Genomic DNA, 18,345 nt, shown 5'->3' on the forward strand with positions numbered 1-18,345 from the left:
ATTTATATAGCCTTTAGGTAACATAATTAATGTTTTTATGTCCCATGAACATCCACCCACCAGCAGAGACCCTTGTAGCAAAGTGATATATCAGAACAGACACTACAGGCCTATAGAAAAGCATCCCCTGCTGTGCACTAATGATTTAAACACAATGTTGAATGCGGCAATTCATCCTCTCACAGCGAGGATTAAAGAAAGCAACATTGTTGATATGGGAACCTTTAAGAAAACTTTCCCTTATGTTGTTTGTAATTTCCTTGTTTGTGGTTATGAGGGTGATGGTCATTAGTGCCGGTAAATGGTTATTAAATGGAAATCACCATAGACTAGTTGTTACTCATTTTAAAAGAAAAATGCGAGAAGCTGTGTTCCCCTTTAACAACGATAAAATATCTTGTTCTTTTCTGACAAATTCCCTTGGATGTTGTGCAGGAGTTAAACAGCTTCGCATAATGGAGAGTGAGAGGGTAACGTTAAACCACAGTAAATAGTGATTTGAATAAATTTCACGAAAAATCCCATTTTGGACATTTGTTTTTAAGCATGTATGTAAATGACCTCTAGGGCAGCTTTGTAAACTTCATATTAATGTATAGACCTTAGCTGTAAAGTGTAACCCGTTAAAAGGAGGGAAGCCAGTGCCATATTATATCAGTTTGATGTGATTGTATTAAGAAAGTACGACAATGTTTCTATTCTATGTTCCTTACAGACTTTTCTGGAAGTGTCTGTTTAATAAAGTCTTTGAGATCATGGAGATGCTCTTGAGTGATTTTTTGCACGTAACATTAATTTAGTGTTTATGAATGTAGGCTGGCCTTCTGTCTGACACAATTCATGCTTTTATGGTTTTAAATTATATTATATATATATATATATATATATATATATATATATATATATATATATATATATATATATATATATATGCAATAAACATTTGAACTATTTTGTAAAAAAAAAAAAAAGGTAAATTAGGACAAATTTCTGAAACATATATTCAAAATATCCGAAGAAACATTATATTAAAGTGCAATATACACACCGACTCATGCCTCGGCTTGTAGGTGAACATACGGTACATATATACACACACAGACAAGCGTGTGACATCTAGAGAGCAGGAGCGTGTCAGTGGAGCTTACGAAATCATGCCAGTAGTGTCTTCGATATAAAAACGCTGTCTAAGCCTCTCAGCTACAGGCAAAAAGAGAAGTTCCCAGCATGCTTCCTGAACCTGTCTGACTCCATCATCAGAAGGCCACTGCAAAGCTCCTCTGTCTGTCCAAAACACACAACAAAACGTCTACATTAATTTCATACAAAATTCATGCCATATTTGTACACATATATGTACATATATATATAGATAGATAGATATAGATAGTATTATATATGTTTCACGGTTTATCACTTTTTGTCATTAATTCCACCAAGTTAGCATACTATAATTCCAATCCTGATGCTTGTGTTTTTACCAACGTAAAGCCGCAATATCTCCAACATCTCTTGAGTGTGTTGCAGCTCTCCACCTAAAGAGCAGTTCCAGAGAGTCTGACACACCACAGCAGCTAAATGCCAGTCCTGAGGCCCAAAGTCACGCAGACAGTCAATAAGCCTGCAATATGAAGAGAGACAATACACAGTACTTATACATATTACAGTACACTTAAAAGTTGAAAGCACTCTAAAGAGTGAAGAGAATTACTTCCGGACGGTTCCCGTGGCCCTCAGCATGGCCCTGTTGTCTGGATCTGCAGACAGGTTGATGAGAACTCCACATGCAGAGAAACACACATCAGGGGTCTTGGAGTCCAGGAGGGTTACCACATACTGCTCCACTGGGACGCAAAAGACCAACACAAATGTTAGCCACTGGGGGTTTGGGGACAGAAAAAGTGTCAGAGAGGGTGTCTCACACCTTTGTGCTGCACGATGAAGTGTCTCACGTCTTTGATCTGCGACAGATTTCCAAACACACGTGTGGCCTCCAAAACAACCTCCATACTGGAGCTCAGCAAGAGCTTTAGTAGCACTGCAACGACAGAAGGACAGGCAGGAGGGGGACATTACTGGAGGACGGAGACAGATGCAACATACAGGCTGTGTTCACATACACACCCACACACACTCGTCTTACACTGTGAGATGTGTGTGTGCTGGGAACGGACCACTGAGCTCTCGCCTTGGTAGAAAGACAGGTTGTTGATGGTGGCCACGGCATTAATCACTAACTCTTCACTCTCCTGCACGCACATGCACTCTGAGAGACAAGGAGAAAGACACAGAAAACTGAACTCAGAACAGCATAAATATTAAAAATAGGGATGCATTATAAATGATGAGTAGCCTATTTTAACTGTGCAGGTTTATTTGCATGATCTGGACTACATTTGCTCTCACCTAACACTCATTCAAAGCACATAATTGTATCTTAGTGATACTAAAACAATACTGACCTCAAAATGAATACCGATGCATTATAATGCTGTTTTGCCTAAATTCGCATTTAGAATTTAAAACAACTTAAACTTAATAAACATATTCAATAACCAGGCTTGTTTGTATTTTTTTGCTTGCTTGATTTTTTTAAATTTTGGATTGATTCATTACATTTGTCTAACCACAGTTTAACTACAAACGCCATGTTGCTTGTCTGCTTTTGTAGAGTAGGTAGAGACAAATTGAATTGAATTGATAGAATTCAAACAACGGTTTCAATCAGAAACGAAACAAAGAAATCGGAAAAAGTCACCAAATCATCAAAAAACAAACTGTTGCAGAGATTCCGTCGTGGCTTTGTTTCAACTTAATTTAGTCGTCAAAGCAAAAATAGACAGTAACTGCTATAAGTATTTTTATTTCCACCCCATTAAAGGGAATACTACCGTGCCGAATATTTTATTTCGCATTCACCCGTCTAGACAAGTTATAGTACAGCAGACTGAACATTAGATCTCCCAGGTGTCACTTCCTCCTTAAGTTTGAAAACCGTTTGTGTGAATTTTACTGTCAGTACTTGACGATAAATCTGAAATTGCAATCTGCCAGCATGTGTGACTGTATTAAGATCCTGTAGTTCTCGTTCAAAGTGCGGTTTGCTCTGTCAGTGTTTGTGCGTCATGCTGCAAAGCGCGTGTTCGTTTCGAAACACCTTTTGTTGTGGTAAATGCTCTGTCATTGTTACCCTTGATTTCTCAGTTTCTTTTTCCTTCTCGATTTTTATTTTCATCATAACAGGATGTCATTTTAATGTACCAGACATAAAGTAGATCAGCGAGAAACAATAAATCCCCCACCCATTTCCTCTCTTAACTGTCCACATTTCGGTTCTAAAAACTACAGCATCCTTTAACTGTCGTTTCTAAATGCAGGAATCGAGCAGAACCTTTTGATATTCTTTCTCGCGTTCTCAAAATGACACGGGATGTATATTTCCACAGGACACAAATCTCGTTCTCTATTTCAAAAAGGAAATGCAAAACCACCTCTTCACCCTAACAAGCCTGCTTTTGAAACGTTCACATGCAGACCCAAAACCGAGCTTCCATCCATCACCATCAAACCACAGTGCAACATGTCTGAGAACACAAAAAAAAAAAAAAAAGGAGCTGTGCATAAAAAAATAAAATAAAAAAAAAACATACAGTCTGGCTCTTCTCATCATTGGAGAGGATGCTGTAACTTGAGGGCCTGTGCCAGTAACTGACGTGGAGAGGACAGCATGTGACTGCACTGTGCAGGGAAACCAACTTGCACATTCATTCAAGTTCAAGGAAGTAAACCTCCTTGCCAAAAAATGACTTAAGTAAAAATATATGAATAAATACATAAATGCTGAAGTAAATTAAAACAAATGAATAAAGAAATATAGAAATAAATGAATGAATAAATAAACAAATAAATGTAGAAATACATAAATAAATACATGGACAAATATAAAAGCTGAAATAAATAAATAAATAAATGCAGATATGTATAAATAAATGAATAAATAGATTTATAAATTTATTTATAAACAAATCATTTTTGCCCAGTGTATGATCAGCCTTTACCCTTTCCCTTACAGGAAACTTTCTGCTATTTCAGATTTTGATGCCATGATTTTCATACTGAAGTTGCTCATGCGTTGTGAAGGTAAAGTTAGTCAAGTAAACAGGCTAACTAGGCTGATTGTTATCTTGTGTTTGTTCCAAAGTGAGTTATAGAAAAGATTGTTCTGACTGGTTTGCCCAATCCTGCATTGAGATGTTACAGAAATGCATAAAAAATGCATTAAAAAGTTCTTTATTCATTCATTAATACATATCTGCATTTATTTATTCATTAATTTATTCTTACATGCATTTATTTTAGCATTTATTTATTCATTTATGTATTTCTACATTAATTTATTAATTTATTTTATACATTTATTTATGAATATATTTATGTATTTATTCATAATTAAGTAATTTTTGTCGTCCATAACACTTAGCTTGAAACATATGTGTTGTCCCATCGCTTCTGATAAGAATTGGTCACATACACACAATGCTTTTAGGGCGACAACCGTGAATGCATTGCAGTATCTGTGAAGTACGTTCCCAGTGGGTTTTCCGGGTAACACGTTTTTTGTTTTTCTTTGGATTGTTGTTGTTGTTGTTGTTGAACAAACTATTAACTAATTAACCATAGAGAGTGTGTGTTTATTTCACGATTATGTTTTTTTTACCCAGCACTTCCAGCAGCAGCTGTACACACAGTGTGTTGGCAGCCAGTGCCGTGCCCACGGTGGGATGGATGGCCAGGTTGGCCAGCAGTCTGATCAGTTTGACCAGGACGTCCTCTCTCTCAGGGACACGGCATTGCTCAGGGGACGATGGCGTTTCCTGGTAGACCTGAAAAAGATCTAAGAGGACATCTATCCCACCTTCCTCCTCATAGACTCTCTCTCTGGCTTCAGTGCTCTTGGCTGTCAGATTTCCTAGTGTGAACAGAAGACGCACAACTAGGTCCTGCACATAAAAAAAGACAAGTGTGTTTACTAGTAGGTCTAAATTAAGGTAACAACACATGCACATCTATCCATGCATCCATCCATCCATGGGTAGTTGATGTATCATGTATGGCGTGACAGCAAAAATAAAAAAAACCTCTCTCAAAAAAAAAAGAATACACTTTTCTCATGTTATTCTACATTTTTGTTCACACCATAGAATACAATCCCATTTTTATTTGCCATTGACCCATATATATAATCATTTTTGTGATAGTTGTTAATGAGTCACTTGTTTGTCCCGAACAGTTTGTTCGGATATTACTATATAAATAATATTACAATTATTTATACTTTTTTATATTTATATTATATAGTTATTATATATATTATATTAATAATTTATACTTATACTTAAATAACCATGCAAACACTAGAATTGTAGATCAGCGGCATACATATCTAAAATATGTACATAATATATGTAAATAAAATCTAAAAGCACAAAAAAAAACATTTTACATTAAATATACTGCACACAAACAAATACTATTAAATACACACATGTAATGTTAACTCTGATGTTTAGGGTTAACATTACATTTATTTACTAAAATAAATTGTGACATAAATTAGGATTTAATATAAAAACAAAAACTATTTACAGGCCTGATGTTTGATTTGATGGTTCACTAAACTCCTGTTAAATCTAGTTAACTTTAATTTGTCAGATGGTTTGAACAGAATTTCACCAACTCCTTTGTTTCCTTATAGAATGAATGAGAAAGTGGGTTGTAGAGAGTGATCTCTGCTAGTAGTCTAGAGGACAGTATGTCCCTATGTAAAGGCACAGCGTGTGTGTGGAACTGTTTATGATACCTAGTACACAGTGTGAACTGTTTATTCTTTATGAGTTTGGGAGCACATGATCTCATTACTCTTAGTGCCAGAAGGAAAGAGAGAGAAGAACATCTGAACTGTCTGTACCGAAATAAAATGAACAGAAAAACATATATACACACACCTTCATAGGCCACTGCTCAAGTTTCACTTACGAGCAGAAAGCGGAACATGCAGCTTATATGTTTACATGTGTGTGTACGCTTGTTTCAGCATATGTCTGAGCGTGTATGGACACTGCACAGACACTTGGGCCAAATTCACCTGTTTCCTGCTGTGTTTGCCTAGCAGATCCAAAAATAGGCTGCAGCAACGTGGCGTCTCAGCTAGTGCATGACAGCATTCAGTGTAGGTGGACAGCTTGCTGGAGACCGAACACACAAGCATATTCACACACATCAAGCGGCACAGCTTTATCTACATTAATCAAAAAGCTCAATTCCTCAAACTAAAATTAGACCTCACCTCAGCTGGCGGATATTTAAAATGTATTTTACAGCATGCATTACAAAACTTTTAACCAGTGGTTCTCATGGCTGGGGGCCATTACAGGGCCTAAGAAAACTGCATCGAAAAATGGATAAGAAGTGATTTTATCCAAGTGCAATTTCTAAGCCTGGAAAAGTTCTAATCTTAATATATTAAAAAACAGATTAATAAATCTTCTAACTCTATTAGCATTTTAGAAAATACATTTTCTAGATAAAAAAAAATTCCACTACAGAAAATACTGGCCTTGTACTTAAAAAGGTTTTGAATCACTATTCAATTACTCAATTAAAAAACTGCATTTGAATGTACACAGACACATATCACAATGATAGCTGACTAGTAGGCTCACCTAAATATTCGGGCCACATAAATGCAGACGTCGAGGTCATTGCGGTGGTTCTCCAGAATCAAACAAAGAGTAGAGAATGCCTTGTTGGACAGGAAGGAAGGCCGAGACTCTGACTGGTCAGCTATATTTCTCAAAGCTGCTGTGACCTAGAAAGGGTCAAGAGGTTGAGATTGTAAGCAACTGTGTTTAAGAAACATTCACTCGCACAAAAGAAATGTAGGAGTATGTGTGTTTAGTAATTGAGTGTTTATGAGGGACTGTGCTGCAGGTGTGCATGTGTGTATACTACTGCCTAATGGGTAGAAATGCATATAAAAGAGGAAGCACTTATAATCAAGAAGAAATAACAGAAGGTCTTTAAAGTGGCCTCATAAATCTCTCCATCAAGAGCTCAAGACATTGATTAGGGTACATGAAGAATGCCTGCTAGAGCCACTTGGACCATCGGGCCATACTTTCGTGAAAATCCTCATTTCCGTCTGCCAACAGACTAATGAGTGGCACAGCAATTGGCGCTGAACATCAAACCATGCGTGCCGAGTTCAGGAAGTTTGTTTGGGCAGAGTTAAACCATTCCTGTGAGACGTACTTTGTGCTGGAGGAATACGAAGTAAAATATGGACACAGAGAAGTGGAAAAAGGGCATCCTCCCAGACAAAAGCAAAAACAAAAGCAGGGGAAAAGCACATTAAAATCTGCCCTTTTATTCGACCCCATGCAACCCCACCCTTGTGAAGCGCTCGTATTTTGTTCCGTTTCGCTCCCAGAGCAGAGTTCTGAGAAACGTCCGGGTGGGGTTCAAGCAAGCTGAATTCCTCCTGTTTTAAAGTCTTCAAGACACAGATTTACAGTGTTTATAATGCAAACCTATTTGTTTGTCTATGGTGGTGTGTGTGTGTGTGTGTGTTGCACATAGGGGAAGCACATAACCTCAGTCACTGTTGATATGCACGATGGGATCTTTTGTTTTGAGAAAACAAAGAAAAAAGATGATCATACATCACAGAAAAGTCCTTTCTGTGATTTAAAGGGACAGTTCAACCAAAAATTCTTTTAATATTTATTCATCTTTATGTTACCTGAAGCACTCTTTCATCTGTGGAACATAAAATAGGGATGGTTCACCCAAAAATGAAACGTCTGTCCTTAATTACTGACCCTCATGTCTTTCATTTTATCCTACAATCATCAAGGTAGAAACATAGTAAGGACATCATTAAAATAATCCATGTGACGTCAGTGTTTCAACTATCATTTTTCAAAGCTATGACGAAAACAAAAATAACCACATTACCCTGGCAGCATTTGGGAGAGTATCATGACGTATGGGCATGCTTTTATCTAAATGTAAGTAATGCATGCTGTTCTGTGTCAGCAGCACTGCACAAATTGCTGAATAAAGTCATATTTTTTGTGCACAAAAAGTATTCTCTTAGCTGTGAAAAATTACAATTGAACCAATGATGCAACATTCACTATTTTAACATGTTCCTTGCTGTCTATTGGAGGGTCGGACGGCTCTCAGAATACATAAAAAAATATATTAATTTGTGTTTCACAGATGAACAAAGGTTTTACAGGTGTGGTGGTAACAACATGATGGTAATGATTAATGATTAGTGAACAGTTCCTTTAAGTGTTTCTTTGTCCATACAATGGAGGTCAATGGTATCCAAACTCATTCTTTCAATACCTATTTTTGTGTTCCACAGAGATCCACAGAAACCTATATTTTTTATATAAACAATTTCTTCAGAATGCTTCAGTTTGTCTGTGGTCTCCTTTATTTAGGATATCTGGGAATATGATTGCTATACTGAAAACAGGGTTACAGCTAACAATATGCAACTTTAACCTTGACTCCAGCCTAATCTAAGCAGCCAATCAGTAATCACCCACCTGTACCAGTATGTGTCCAGCAATGATAGGCTGACCTACTCCTACTTCTGACCCATGAGAAGTTGAAGATGGACCATGCATCAGTCTCTTTGACAGCTGCAGCAGTACACCAACGAAGCCTTTTGTCAGCAACAGCCTGGAGATGGCGCTGTTCCCAGAGAGGAGCTTCAGTGAGCCAACACAGTACAACAGGGCTTCACCTTTACTCCACACATCCTCACAGTGGAGCAGAGACAGAAGGGAGTCTGTGTGTGGACACACATACACACAATGGACTGATGTTGGAGATAATAACTGAGTTTAGTAAATGGGTGAGTTATGCAATAATCAGGTCTAACCTAGGATGCAGCCATTGAGGAACAGGGCATCGTTACTAGCGTCCCGGCTGATTTTGAAGACGAGTTTGCAGATGTTCAGCAAGTTGTTTCCACTCACACTGAGCTTGTAATACAGACGGAAGCAATAAGGCTACTGCTTGATTTCAAACTTTAGTAGACTCATCTTACCTTACAAAGCAGAGGCTGTTTAAGATCAGAGCTTGTAAATGATCCTGCATCCCATACTGGGATATTTATCTTAAAGTGTCGTGACCTTTTCTCATTTAGAATCATGAATATGCTTGCAAATTGTCAGCATGAGTAAATGATGTGGAATGTGCAAACAAAATTGATATTACCGAATGTGCAATTATGATGTTTGCGGTGAAGTTTGAAGATTTCATTCTTAAACGGGGCTGAACGGACCGCTAAGATTTTTGATGTAAGTCAGTAGAGCACACAGAAGTGCTTTTCTACACTTCTTCTGATTCAAATGTTTAAAAAAAATGTTCAAAAAAATATTAAAATACTGCAACAATAATTAATGGTTTAAAAATAGTTGGCTAGTATAGTTGTAAAATATATATATATATATATATATATATATATATATATATATATATATATATATATATATATATATATATATATATATATATATATATATATATATATATTTTTTTTTTTTTTTTTTTTTTTTTTTTTTTGAATGTGCGAGAAGTATTACCAGATGTTTTTTGTTGTTGTACATTTTTTTATAGCCGATTTGTATTAAATTGATTAGAATAAATTTGACCGAGATCATGATGTTCATACTCAGATTTAATACAAGGTAATACAATACAACGTGATACAAGGTGTGTGTCTGTATACTTACTGCAAGTATAAATTTGGCTAATGTTAGGTTAAGTCGATCCGATCCTACATCTATAAGCCTGAAAAGTGTTCTAAGGATGGTGGACCTCTTTTTGAACTGCCTTCCCAGCATGCCTCTCTCTGCCAGTGCATCATGGAGACCATTGCATGCGATACACAGTTCTCCCACAGTCTCGTCTGACACGGCATCACCTATAAGGGTTGTTTTTAAAAAAGACAAAACCTGATCAGTATACTGTATGTTCCAGTGCACAAAATAGGTAACAGTGTCAAGGTCGCATTTCAAACCGAACGTCTCACACAGTATTAATTGCATCATTGTTATCCTTCAACTGTCCCTGTGAAGGACAGTGAAAGAAGAGTAGTCTGTGGGGTACACAGCCTCTTTCATTCAGCTGAACTGATGTGTACACATAGTAGGCTTACTGACATTTCACTGACATTTGGCCCACATGTTAACACCCACTGACAGAGTTAACATGGCCCTTCAGGGCAAATTCTCCCCTGTATGGTATGCATCATTAGTACATACTGTATATAATAGCTCTTTACTGTCTTTTCAAATGTACTGGTACTGAGCAAAACAATATGGTATGTCAATAAGTTTTAAGTTAGATTAGACTTCAATAGAGTACCAATATCTCTAAAATCCCCTGGGCTCAATTAAAATTGATAAATAATCTTTTTGCATCTTTGCATCTTAGACTAGCTGTTGCTTGCAGAATAATTATCTACCTCTACATGCTTTTTAACCACTGTGTGCACTGGCAAAGCCTTATACTTGCTGGATCTAACGTGCCTTTAGGGGATAAGTCACAGGCTGCGTTTTCCAAAGCTATTTTTGCTAAAACAAATGTTTTTTCTCAAATCTGTTTCCAAGATGGTTGGCATTCTCCCCAACGGCACCCTCTGATGATGCCATGGAGAATATGAATGGTATTTCATGCATGAACTGAGAGGCTCTTGGCACAATAAATATTTGGTATTTATCTTTTAAATGAATTTTGATTGAATTTTCAAAGTGCTTAAATATTTACTGCTATTAGATTGCATTTCACGGTCCTTTCCCCCCACATGCTTTGACTTTAAAAACTCTATACCATGCCAAGCTCAACATAGGCTTTGTTTTTATTTCTCTGCATTCAGACATTGTGTTTTTCTTTCTCCCTGCAGTTTTGCTTCACTCTGGGACTCATTCAAGCGCAAGTGCAGCTCTTTAGAATGAACTTGCATAAGCACAATTCAATAACCCCACACTTAGGGCTATCTTTGTAAATCTAGAATTTAGCATTAGCAAATTATAAGAAACAATGTTTTTAGATCTTAAAGCAACTGTTATAGGGAAAATAAAACCGTAATGGGGGGTATTTTTGCATAGTATGTTATTTTTCTTTAAATTGTTTAATAATATTCCTTGAAAGAAGACTTTAAAAAGTGTGCTGCAGAAAGTCAGAAAATCTTATAAACATTGCATTTGTTTATATTCATATTTATAAAGGCCCAAAAAATTTTCATGGAGGGTGAAATTATGTTCCCAAAATGAATCTAGTATCAATCTAAAATAAACCGTTAAATATGTTTTTGGAGCTCATGGTTGTTTTGACCCCAAACAAAGTATTAAATCATAAAGTTAATTTTGAATTGACCGGTTTTATCCAAACCTGTTGGTCTGATGATGTCTAGCAAAACACAGTTTGACCCTTTACTCTTTAAGGTCATCAGATTACTGGTGCATATTAAGCACATTCATAAGAGCTTTTTAATCATCACCTGGTGCAAAGGACTCAAATTCTTGAAGGACAGGAAGAACTATAGAGTTCCAGAACACAGATTCATCCATGTTGTCATCTCCAGTGTCTCCATGCCCAAGCTTGACTTCTGCACCAAAATGACATGTAGTGGGTGTTAGAAAGACAGACAGACAGACAAATAAATAAACAGACAGATGTACTTGATTGATCCCAGTAGGGAAATTTAGAAAGTTCACTCAAGCAGTTCTTAAAGCATCTGAATGTAATACAGGATGTTCAGCATAGCATGAAAAGGTCAGAGCTTTACACCCACACGCTTTTTCATTAGTGTCTGTTCTGTTCAAATGCCTCTGTGTGCATTTGCATTGTGGACGAGCTGCAGGAAGCAGTGGGTTGCGAAAACAACAGATCAAACGATTATCAACTGGCATCTGGATAAAGAACCTTGAGAAACTGCTGCAAAAGTGGTTTAGGTTTCCAATTCGATCAGATGTTTGCGGCTACTGCCAAGATTGGCATGTTTATCACGTGTTGGTTAGCGGTTTCAAGTGCAGATTTATTAATTATAGATACAGCAGCGTACCTGGTTTTGATCCTCTTGCGCTGGATACATCAGTTTGCGCTATCCTATTAATCACAACCACAAATAAATATTCATACAAAGCTGACTGGTTACATAAGTTAGAAAAACATAGATTGTTTTTTAAGTTTATATTTACATTCCTATTATTTATTTATTAATAAATGCCAGTACTGTCATAGTATTTTCCTTGCAAACACAAGAGGTCACTGTTGCGATATTCTGATATTCTGAGCATTTCATTGGCATTTTTTTTATTATTATTTATCCTTTTTTTTTTAACTGTCAAGTGGTTGCAAAAATCAGTTACTGGTGGAAAATAGATAACTTTCAAAATTTGCTTGTGTAAATGTTCACTAAAACATGCGTGCATATAAGGGATACCGCAACAGACAGGAAACCGCAGGTTTCACGTGCTTGTCTCAGAGCAAGTCATGCATTGTCATGGTGAATTTTATCTCAAATATCAAGATATCCGTTAACATGATTTAAGTTTTTATCGTTAAGAGCAGGTTAAACTGACTTATGTCTCAGATGTACTTGTACAGCTTTCAATCCCCAATCTTTATATTGCAGTATAATGTCGTCATTCATCTTTATCACGTGTCACATGGGTATTTTATAAGGATTGAGAAGAAATGAGGGTACGGTTGAGCATATTTGTGGCATTGATCATGTTTGGGCTTTGTACTGTCTCAATAATGCCTCATTGTTGATGGGATGCCTCGGACGAGACGTGATCTCATCGAGTGAATCTCAAATGAGACTGTACTGGTGGTCAACAGACCAGTCAGCCGGCCAGCCACAAACGGCCTGCATAATCTAATATCTCTCCATTAGCAACTATAACAAGGATATGGTAGAGATATAGAGGGAGAGAGAGGGCTTGCTGTCTGACTTTAACTTACTATTAAATTCCAGAGTGTCCGTAAATGCATCCAAATTGGAAGCTTTGCGATTTTCATAAGTGGATTTCTGGGCAGCGTATTAATGAGAGCGCTTAGATTTTAATTAACACAACTTTTAATGCGGCCTTACTGATAGTTAACACAATTCTGTTGCATTTAATTAAAGATGTACACAAAAGAGAATATATTTTAACTCTTATAACTTTGGTAACAGAAGGACTGATACCACTGGGGTCTACTGATCCTCAGAATGATTAACAATAAACAAGTTCAGTCTCTGAATGGGGAGTCCTGAGAGTCAACAACACATACAAATGTTTTATTGCTCTTCTTTGGCACGGAGCATGAATCGATTTACTGAGGGAGTTTGATGATGCATTGACAGTAGAGGTTTTTGTAGTGGAGCTCAAAGGGACAAACTTATAATGTGAGTCCATGTCATGAATGCTGCTTCAAAGCTACCTGTCTAGAGAGGTTTCAAAGCTGTAAACGTGTTCAAAACATGACAGATATTACATTAAAAGAACAATAAACTTTCAAGTGCGCATAGAAGACAGCAAAAGATGTTTGGGCTCAAAAGCATACCTCTGTTTAGTAACTATATGAAGGTCTGTTTCAGAGGATGAATTTGTTGTATGCTCTGTAATATCAGAATAACGTAGCTTTTCTCTGTCACCCGGTTGGTCTGCTCCTATCCTTGCCTCTAGAGCCATATCTGAATAGGAACACAACAACACAATTAAAAATAAAAATTATTTTTGTGTTAATAATCTACAAACTTTTAAAAAATTTATTTGGACAGTGTATTCTGAAATACTACAACAATTTAATATAACTACCTATATATTTATTTAATGATTATTTAAAATTTTTAATAAAACACATGTTTTTATATGTTTGTGGAAAATTCTTTTAAAGAATAAAAAAACAAAAATTCTTTAAAGAATAAAAAAAAAACTGTTGCATTCCTATCAACCTTTTACAGCACTGACCCTTTGGTGTCATTGAACTTTTCGAAGGACTTTATTACTTACACACTCAGGATAAGACAGACAAACACACATTTTGTTTTCTCAATACATATAAACTATTATCCTGGGGATGTAAACTGATTTATATCAGATTTTTGGTTTAGTGTGAAATACTTTATCAGTTAGCTAACTGTCTCTTTAGAAGCACTGACAGAGGGCACAATGGCCACGTACACACTGTATTTAAATTTGGTTGTCAGTTCACCTTTTAGTGCTTTAGTGGTTTCCTCTGTGTCAATCATCACAGATGCGGGAGTTAGACTTGTTCCCTATACACATGGAACGGTCATTTAGGGGATTCACTCCCACATTTAAATGCGGTTGTCACACCCTGAAAATTTACAGTGTGTACATTGTCATTAATGAAAAGATTTATCAATCTGCCTGACAGGTGAACATCGACTATTATTGAAAGGAGGATGATAGAAAACATATACAGGTCAAAACACTGCTTTATTTATTTTCTTACTCTTTGTGTTTGGTGTCATTGGTGGTAGCCTGTTTATGGAAGCTGCTCTAAGCTGTCTGGCTCGAGAACCTCCTGATCCTATCCTTGTATACCCTCGCTCAGATGGGGGTTTGGGGAGAGTTGCTTCATCAACATCGTCATCCTCATCCTCATCCAGGGACACAGACAGCCTGGGCTTCTGGGATTGAGAGAACTCTTGAATTACTGTTTCCTGTTTTCATTTGAATAGTCATACAGAAAGTTTTGAAAGGCTCCTTACACGTTCCAGTGGGCTGAGACGAGTTCCAGAGCCTGGCCTGGAGTCAGGAGCTTCAAAATGTCGGGCATGTAGGCTAAAAAAGAAATTTATGAATGCAATTAAAACCAGCATACTAGTTTTATATAAAAAAAATAATCAAACAGCTAATGTTACAATTTAAACTACAGTAGTCAGGTTCTGGATGTGAAAAAAAAATCGTTTTAGCCAAACCGAACAATAAGTTAAAAACAGACCAACTGTGAGCTACAAAGTTGTTAATTGATTATTTATTCATGGATTATAACTCTTTTTTTTTTTTAATTACTATGGGGAATTAAAAAAATAAATACATAAATAAATGGGGAAAAAAGAATAACTGCAACAAAGGTCACTAAAGAAGTGGAAAGAGCAAGATACATTCAGAACAAGGGTTGAATAGATAAATCTATCATCTTCAATGTTGTTTTACCTGAATGCAGATGGTGGTCGTCCATCATGTGCACGAGAAGAGGATTCTCCGAAGAGCTGCCGATGTTTTTCCTGAGGTGTGAAAGGCCGTTGTGTGGCAAGAGTTCTGAGAGAGCGACGAGCTTCTGACACAATCTCAGCACTCGTCTGTCTCCTGAGGCCAGTGCTCGTGTAGACACGCTCACTTTTGTCCTGAAGCTCCATTAAAGACATGTTTGATCCATAGGGATGTGTACCGGTATCAACGGCCTGGAACCTTGTCCATTACCTTATAACCAAAAAGGTCTGGAAAAGATGAAGAGCTAGTTAAAGGAAGGGGAAAAAAACCTTTTGAACAAAATTATCTGCTTCTTGGAAAAATAAAGATTTAGCTGTGCAAGGAATATTTATAATTGTATATTTTTTATGACATTCTCATCTTTATTACTTCAGTCTACTTATTATTATTATTATTAAGTGGTTTGCCATCCACAAAAGATGTCAGATCGTCCAAGGGTGCGTTTCCAAAAAGCACCGATAGCCAACTTTGGATGCATGTTGCACTGAACTCTTTTGGTAAAGCCGGAACTTACAAGCAAGTTGCCTTTTCCCTAAACACACTCCAGAATGTAACAAGCATGCGCGTTCACGCGCCGTCACCATGGAAACGCACAACGCCGCTAAAGCACTAGCTGTGGTGTAGCAAAGCAAAACACATAAAACAAAAAGAAACAAAACATTTAAAGAAAATAAATAAATAAACTATTTATCGATCTGCGATCCTGCATTCAGGTACCCGACAAAAAAACAACAACAATAAACCATGACAAAATAAGTATCAAGCGTTGCCTGCTTGCCTGTTTACTTTATCAGACAACTTGTTGCTCTTCGTACACAACGTGAACAGCACAGAAAAAAAAGAAAAACAATTTTCCCATTTACCTTAAATTCCAAACGCGTTAGGCCTTGATTTCAATGTTTTAAAGAGATCATCTTTAATCCAGAAAGACGAGCTTGTGTGAAAGCAGACAGAGGGACGCACTCCACAGGGTCAACCACGGCCACGCGCATGATCACGTGACACACGGAGGCTTTTGTTGTGTGAACCTAGTGTCTTTTTCCGTCAAGTTTTTTTCCACTGTTTTTTAGAAAATGTTACTGTTTTAATTACAAAAAAGACTCAGCTATAACATTACAACGGAAAAACACAGGTGAGACAAGTCAAAACTTGAAGTATTCGATAAATACATACATTTATTTTTATTTAGTCTTTATATTCCTTCCCAAAACTCGTAGTATTTGCCTGGTGTTCAGTGATGGATAGGAAAATTCAGAGGATGTGAGGAGACGTAACGACGCACAGGAGATGACAGGTAACTTAAAGATGATGGCGTAGTTGTTTTACACGCGGGTTGTGTTCTCATTTCGACAAACAATATTCACAATATTTTTCTGTCCAGTTATTTTCAACAGACGTCAAAGCTTTTTAATTGTTGCTGATTTAGACTCTAAATAATATTCGTGAAGCATTGCTCACAGCACGTTTACTAATTTTTACTTTTATACAGCTCTCTATTTCACAAATAAGACTGAACTGAGTTGTCCAAAACGATATGTTTCTCTGTTCCCCTTAAAGTTAAATGCACATATGAGCCATATTTTGGCTCAGTGGTTAGATTTAAATAGCTCTACAAGCTTCATTCTCATAGATACAAGACGTCTCATTGGTGTAACGTGATTGAAAGAGCGAGCCAATCAGGAGTTAGTAGTGAGTGCTCGTTGGCCAATAGCTGCATGGATATGGTTGCCCTCTTTCATTGTCACTAGGGAAGTGTGGTGCCAAGGATGGCAATCTTGATAACAGTATGTCATGCTTACTCCTTTTCTCAGATTGTCAGATTTCAGATAACACTTGCAAGAGATACGCACATCTGTATTCAGAGGGCTGCATGAACGGCGTGTATTTAATCATCTTGTGAACCTTGACACATATGCACACACACCACTGACGGTGGTTGCTCTTCTTCTACGTCACTGAGGTAAATTGGTTGCTTTGCAAGGAAAGACCATCATTTTCTTGCTGCTGTCTCCTTGGCAACCACTTCCTTATGGGCAGTCTTTGGACAGACATTCACACCCTCTCACCTGGTGATAAGAGAAACGTTAATGTATAAAGAACAGGTAATGAATTTGAGAAACTATGAAATTCGTAATTGTGCTTAAAGTAACCATTAAAAATAAGTATAGACAATTATTTTTTAGATTTTACTATTCTATTTTAATACTTTACATTTTTATACTTTTGAATTGTTTTTTTATCCATGCACATCAGTTTCATAAAATTCATATTTTTCTTCAATACAAAACAGATCTACACCCCTTCTCAAAAAACAAAGGATAATTGCAGTCCTCCATTTTAAGGCATTTCTGTTCGTTGTAGTTCACATGTTGCTTTGGATATTTATCCGTGTTTGATTCGTGAAAGCAGGATAGAGGAACAAACATGGCCGGAAATGTTACTGACTGAACTGGGGACTGTTTAGATTGTCAAGCCTCAGTGGTGCAAGTAACCAAATCCCAAAATACATTGCTGTCATTGTCTTAGCACCTACTCAATCACTTGTTCTACCTTGTTTGACATAAATAAAAATACACGTGGTGTACCAGATACGCTTTAGCCTGTTTGGCATAAATAAAAACACACGGTCGAGCACGTACACTAAGCCAGGATGGATTGTAAGGATAAAAATGTCATTGTTGTTGGAGCCACAACCTTGCGGCCAGCGCTTTGACATATGGTCTTGCTTTATGCCTTATTTTATATCACACACATATATGTATATGGCATTGTTGTTTGAATATAACTTTTATAGTGTAGTGGCGAGAGACAAAACCTGAATGGTTTGTTTTGGAATAAACGTGAACATAAATATAGGCAGGTTTTGTGTTGCTTTTGGAAACACATTTGTTGACCTTTCCATCTGACATACTAATTTGCTGAAAGAAAAATAGCGAGAACAAACAGCTGACTGCTTTGGACACTGCCATTTTCTTCTCTAACACAGTGGCTTTGATTATGACACAGTGACGACAGACTGCTGATTGAC

At 36.9% G+C, this 18,345-nt stretch overlaps 1 protein-coding gene and 1 long non-coding RNA gene across 3 annotated transcripts in view; one reads left to right on the top strand and one right to left on the bottom strand.

Annotated features, from left to right (window-relative positions):
• Positions 1–935: 935 nt before the first annotated feature.
• armc2 (armadillo repeat containing 2) lies at positions 936–16,307 on the bottom strand. 2 transcript variants are annotated; one of them, XM_043219285.1, is made up of 18 exons: positions 16,181–16,307; positions 15,261–15,544; positions 14,813–14,885; positions 14,554–14,728; positions 13,639–13,768; positions 12,149–12,192; positions 11,585–11,692; positions 9,816–10,006; positions 8,960–9,062; positions 8,622–8,866; positions 6,723–6,868; positions 6,146–6,245; positions 4,718–5,000; positions 2,144–2,266; positions 1,925–2,038; positions 1,712–1,844; positions 1,482–1,621; positions 936–1,284 (listed from the first exon to the last, which is right to left on the bottom strand). In XM_043219285.1, exons 2-18 carry the CDS (start codon positions 15,470–15,472, stop codon positions 1,145–1,147), a joined length of 2,460 nt encoding a protein of 819 aa, XP_043075220.1. In that variant the 5' UTR covers positions 15,473–15,544; positions 16,181–16,307; the 3' UTR covers positions 936–1,144. The 2 variants fall into 2 exon arrangements, with proteins under 2 accessions (XP_043075220.1, XP_043075219.1); XM_043219284.1 differs by having other exon boundaries at positions 14,554–14,731.
• A 14-nt stretch (positions 16,308–16,321) lies between these two features.
• The window catches only part of LOC122324686, a 32,926-nt gene continuing 30,902 nt past the window's right edge, over positions 16,322–18,345 (top strand). Inside the window, exons 1-2 of the long non-coding RNA XR_006247213.1 lie at positions 16,322–16,449; positions 16,535–16,611. This is a non-coding gene — a long non-coding RNA (uncharacterized LOC122324686). The remainder of the gene's footprint in view (positions 16,450–16,534; positions 16,612–18,345) is intronic.

This window comes from Puntigrus tetrazona, chromosome 20 (assembly GCF_018831695.1).
Source record: "Puntigrus tetrazona isolate hp1 chromosome 20, ASM1883169v1, whole genome shotgun sequence".
In the NCBI taxonomy this organism is placed as follows: domain Eukaryota; kingdom Metazoa; phylum Chordata; class Actinopteri; order Cypriniformes; family Cyprinidae; genus Puntigrus; species Puntigrus tetrazona.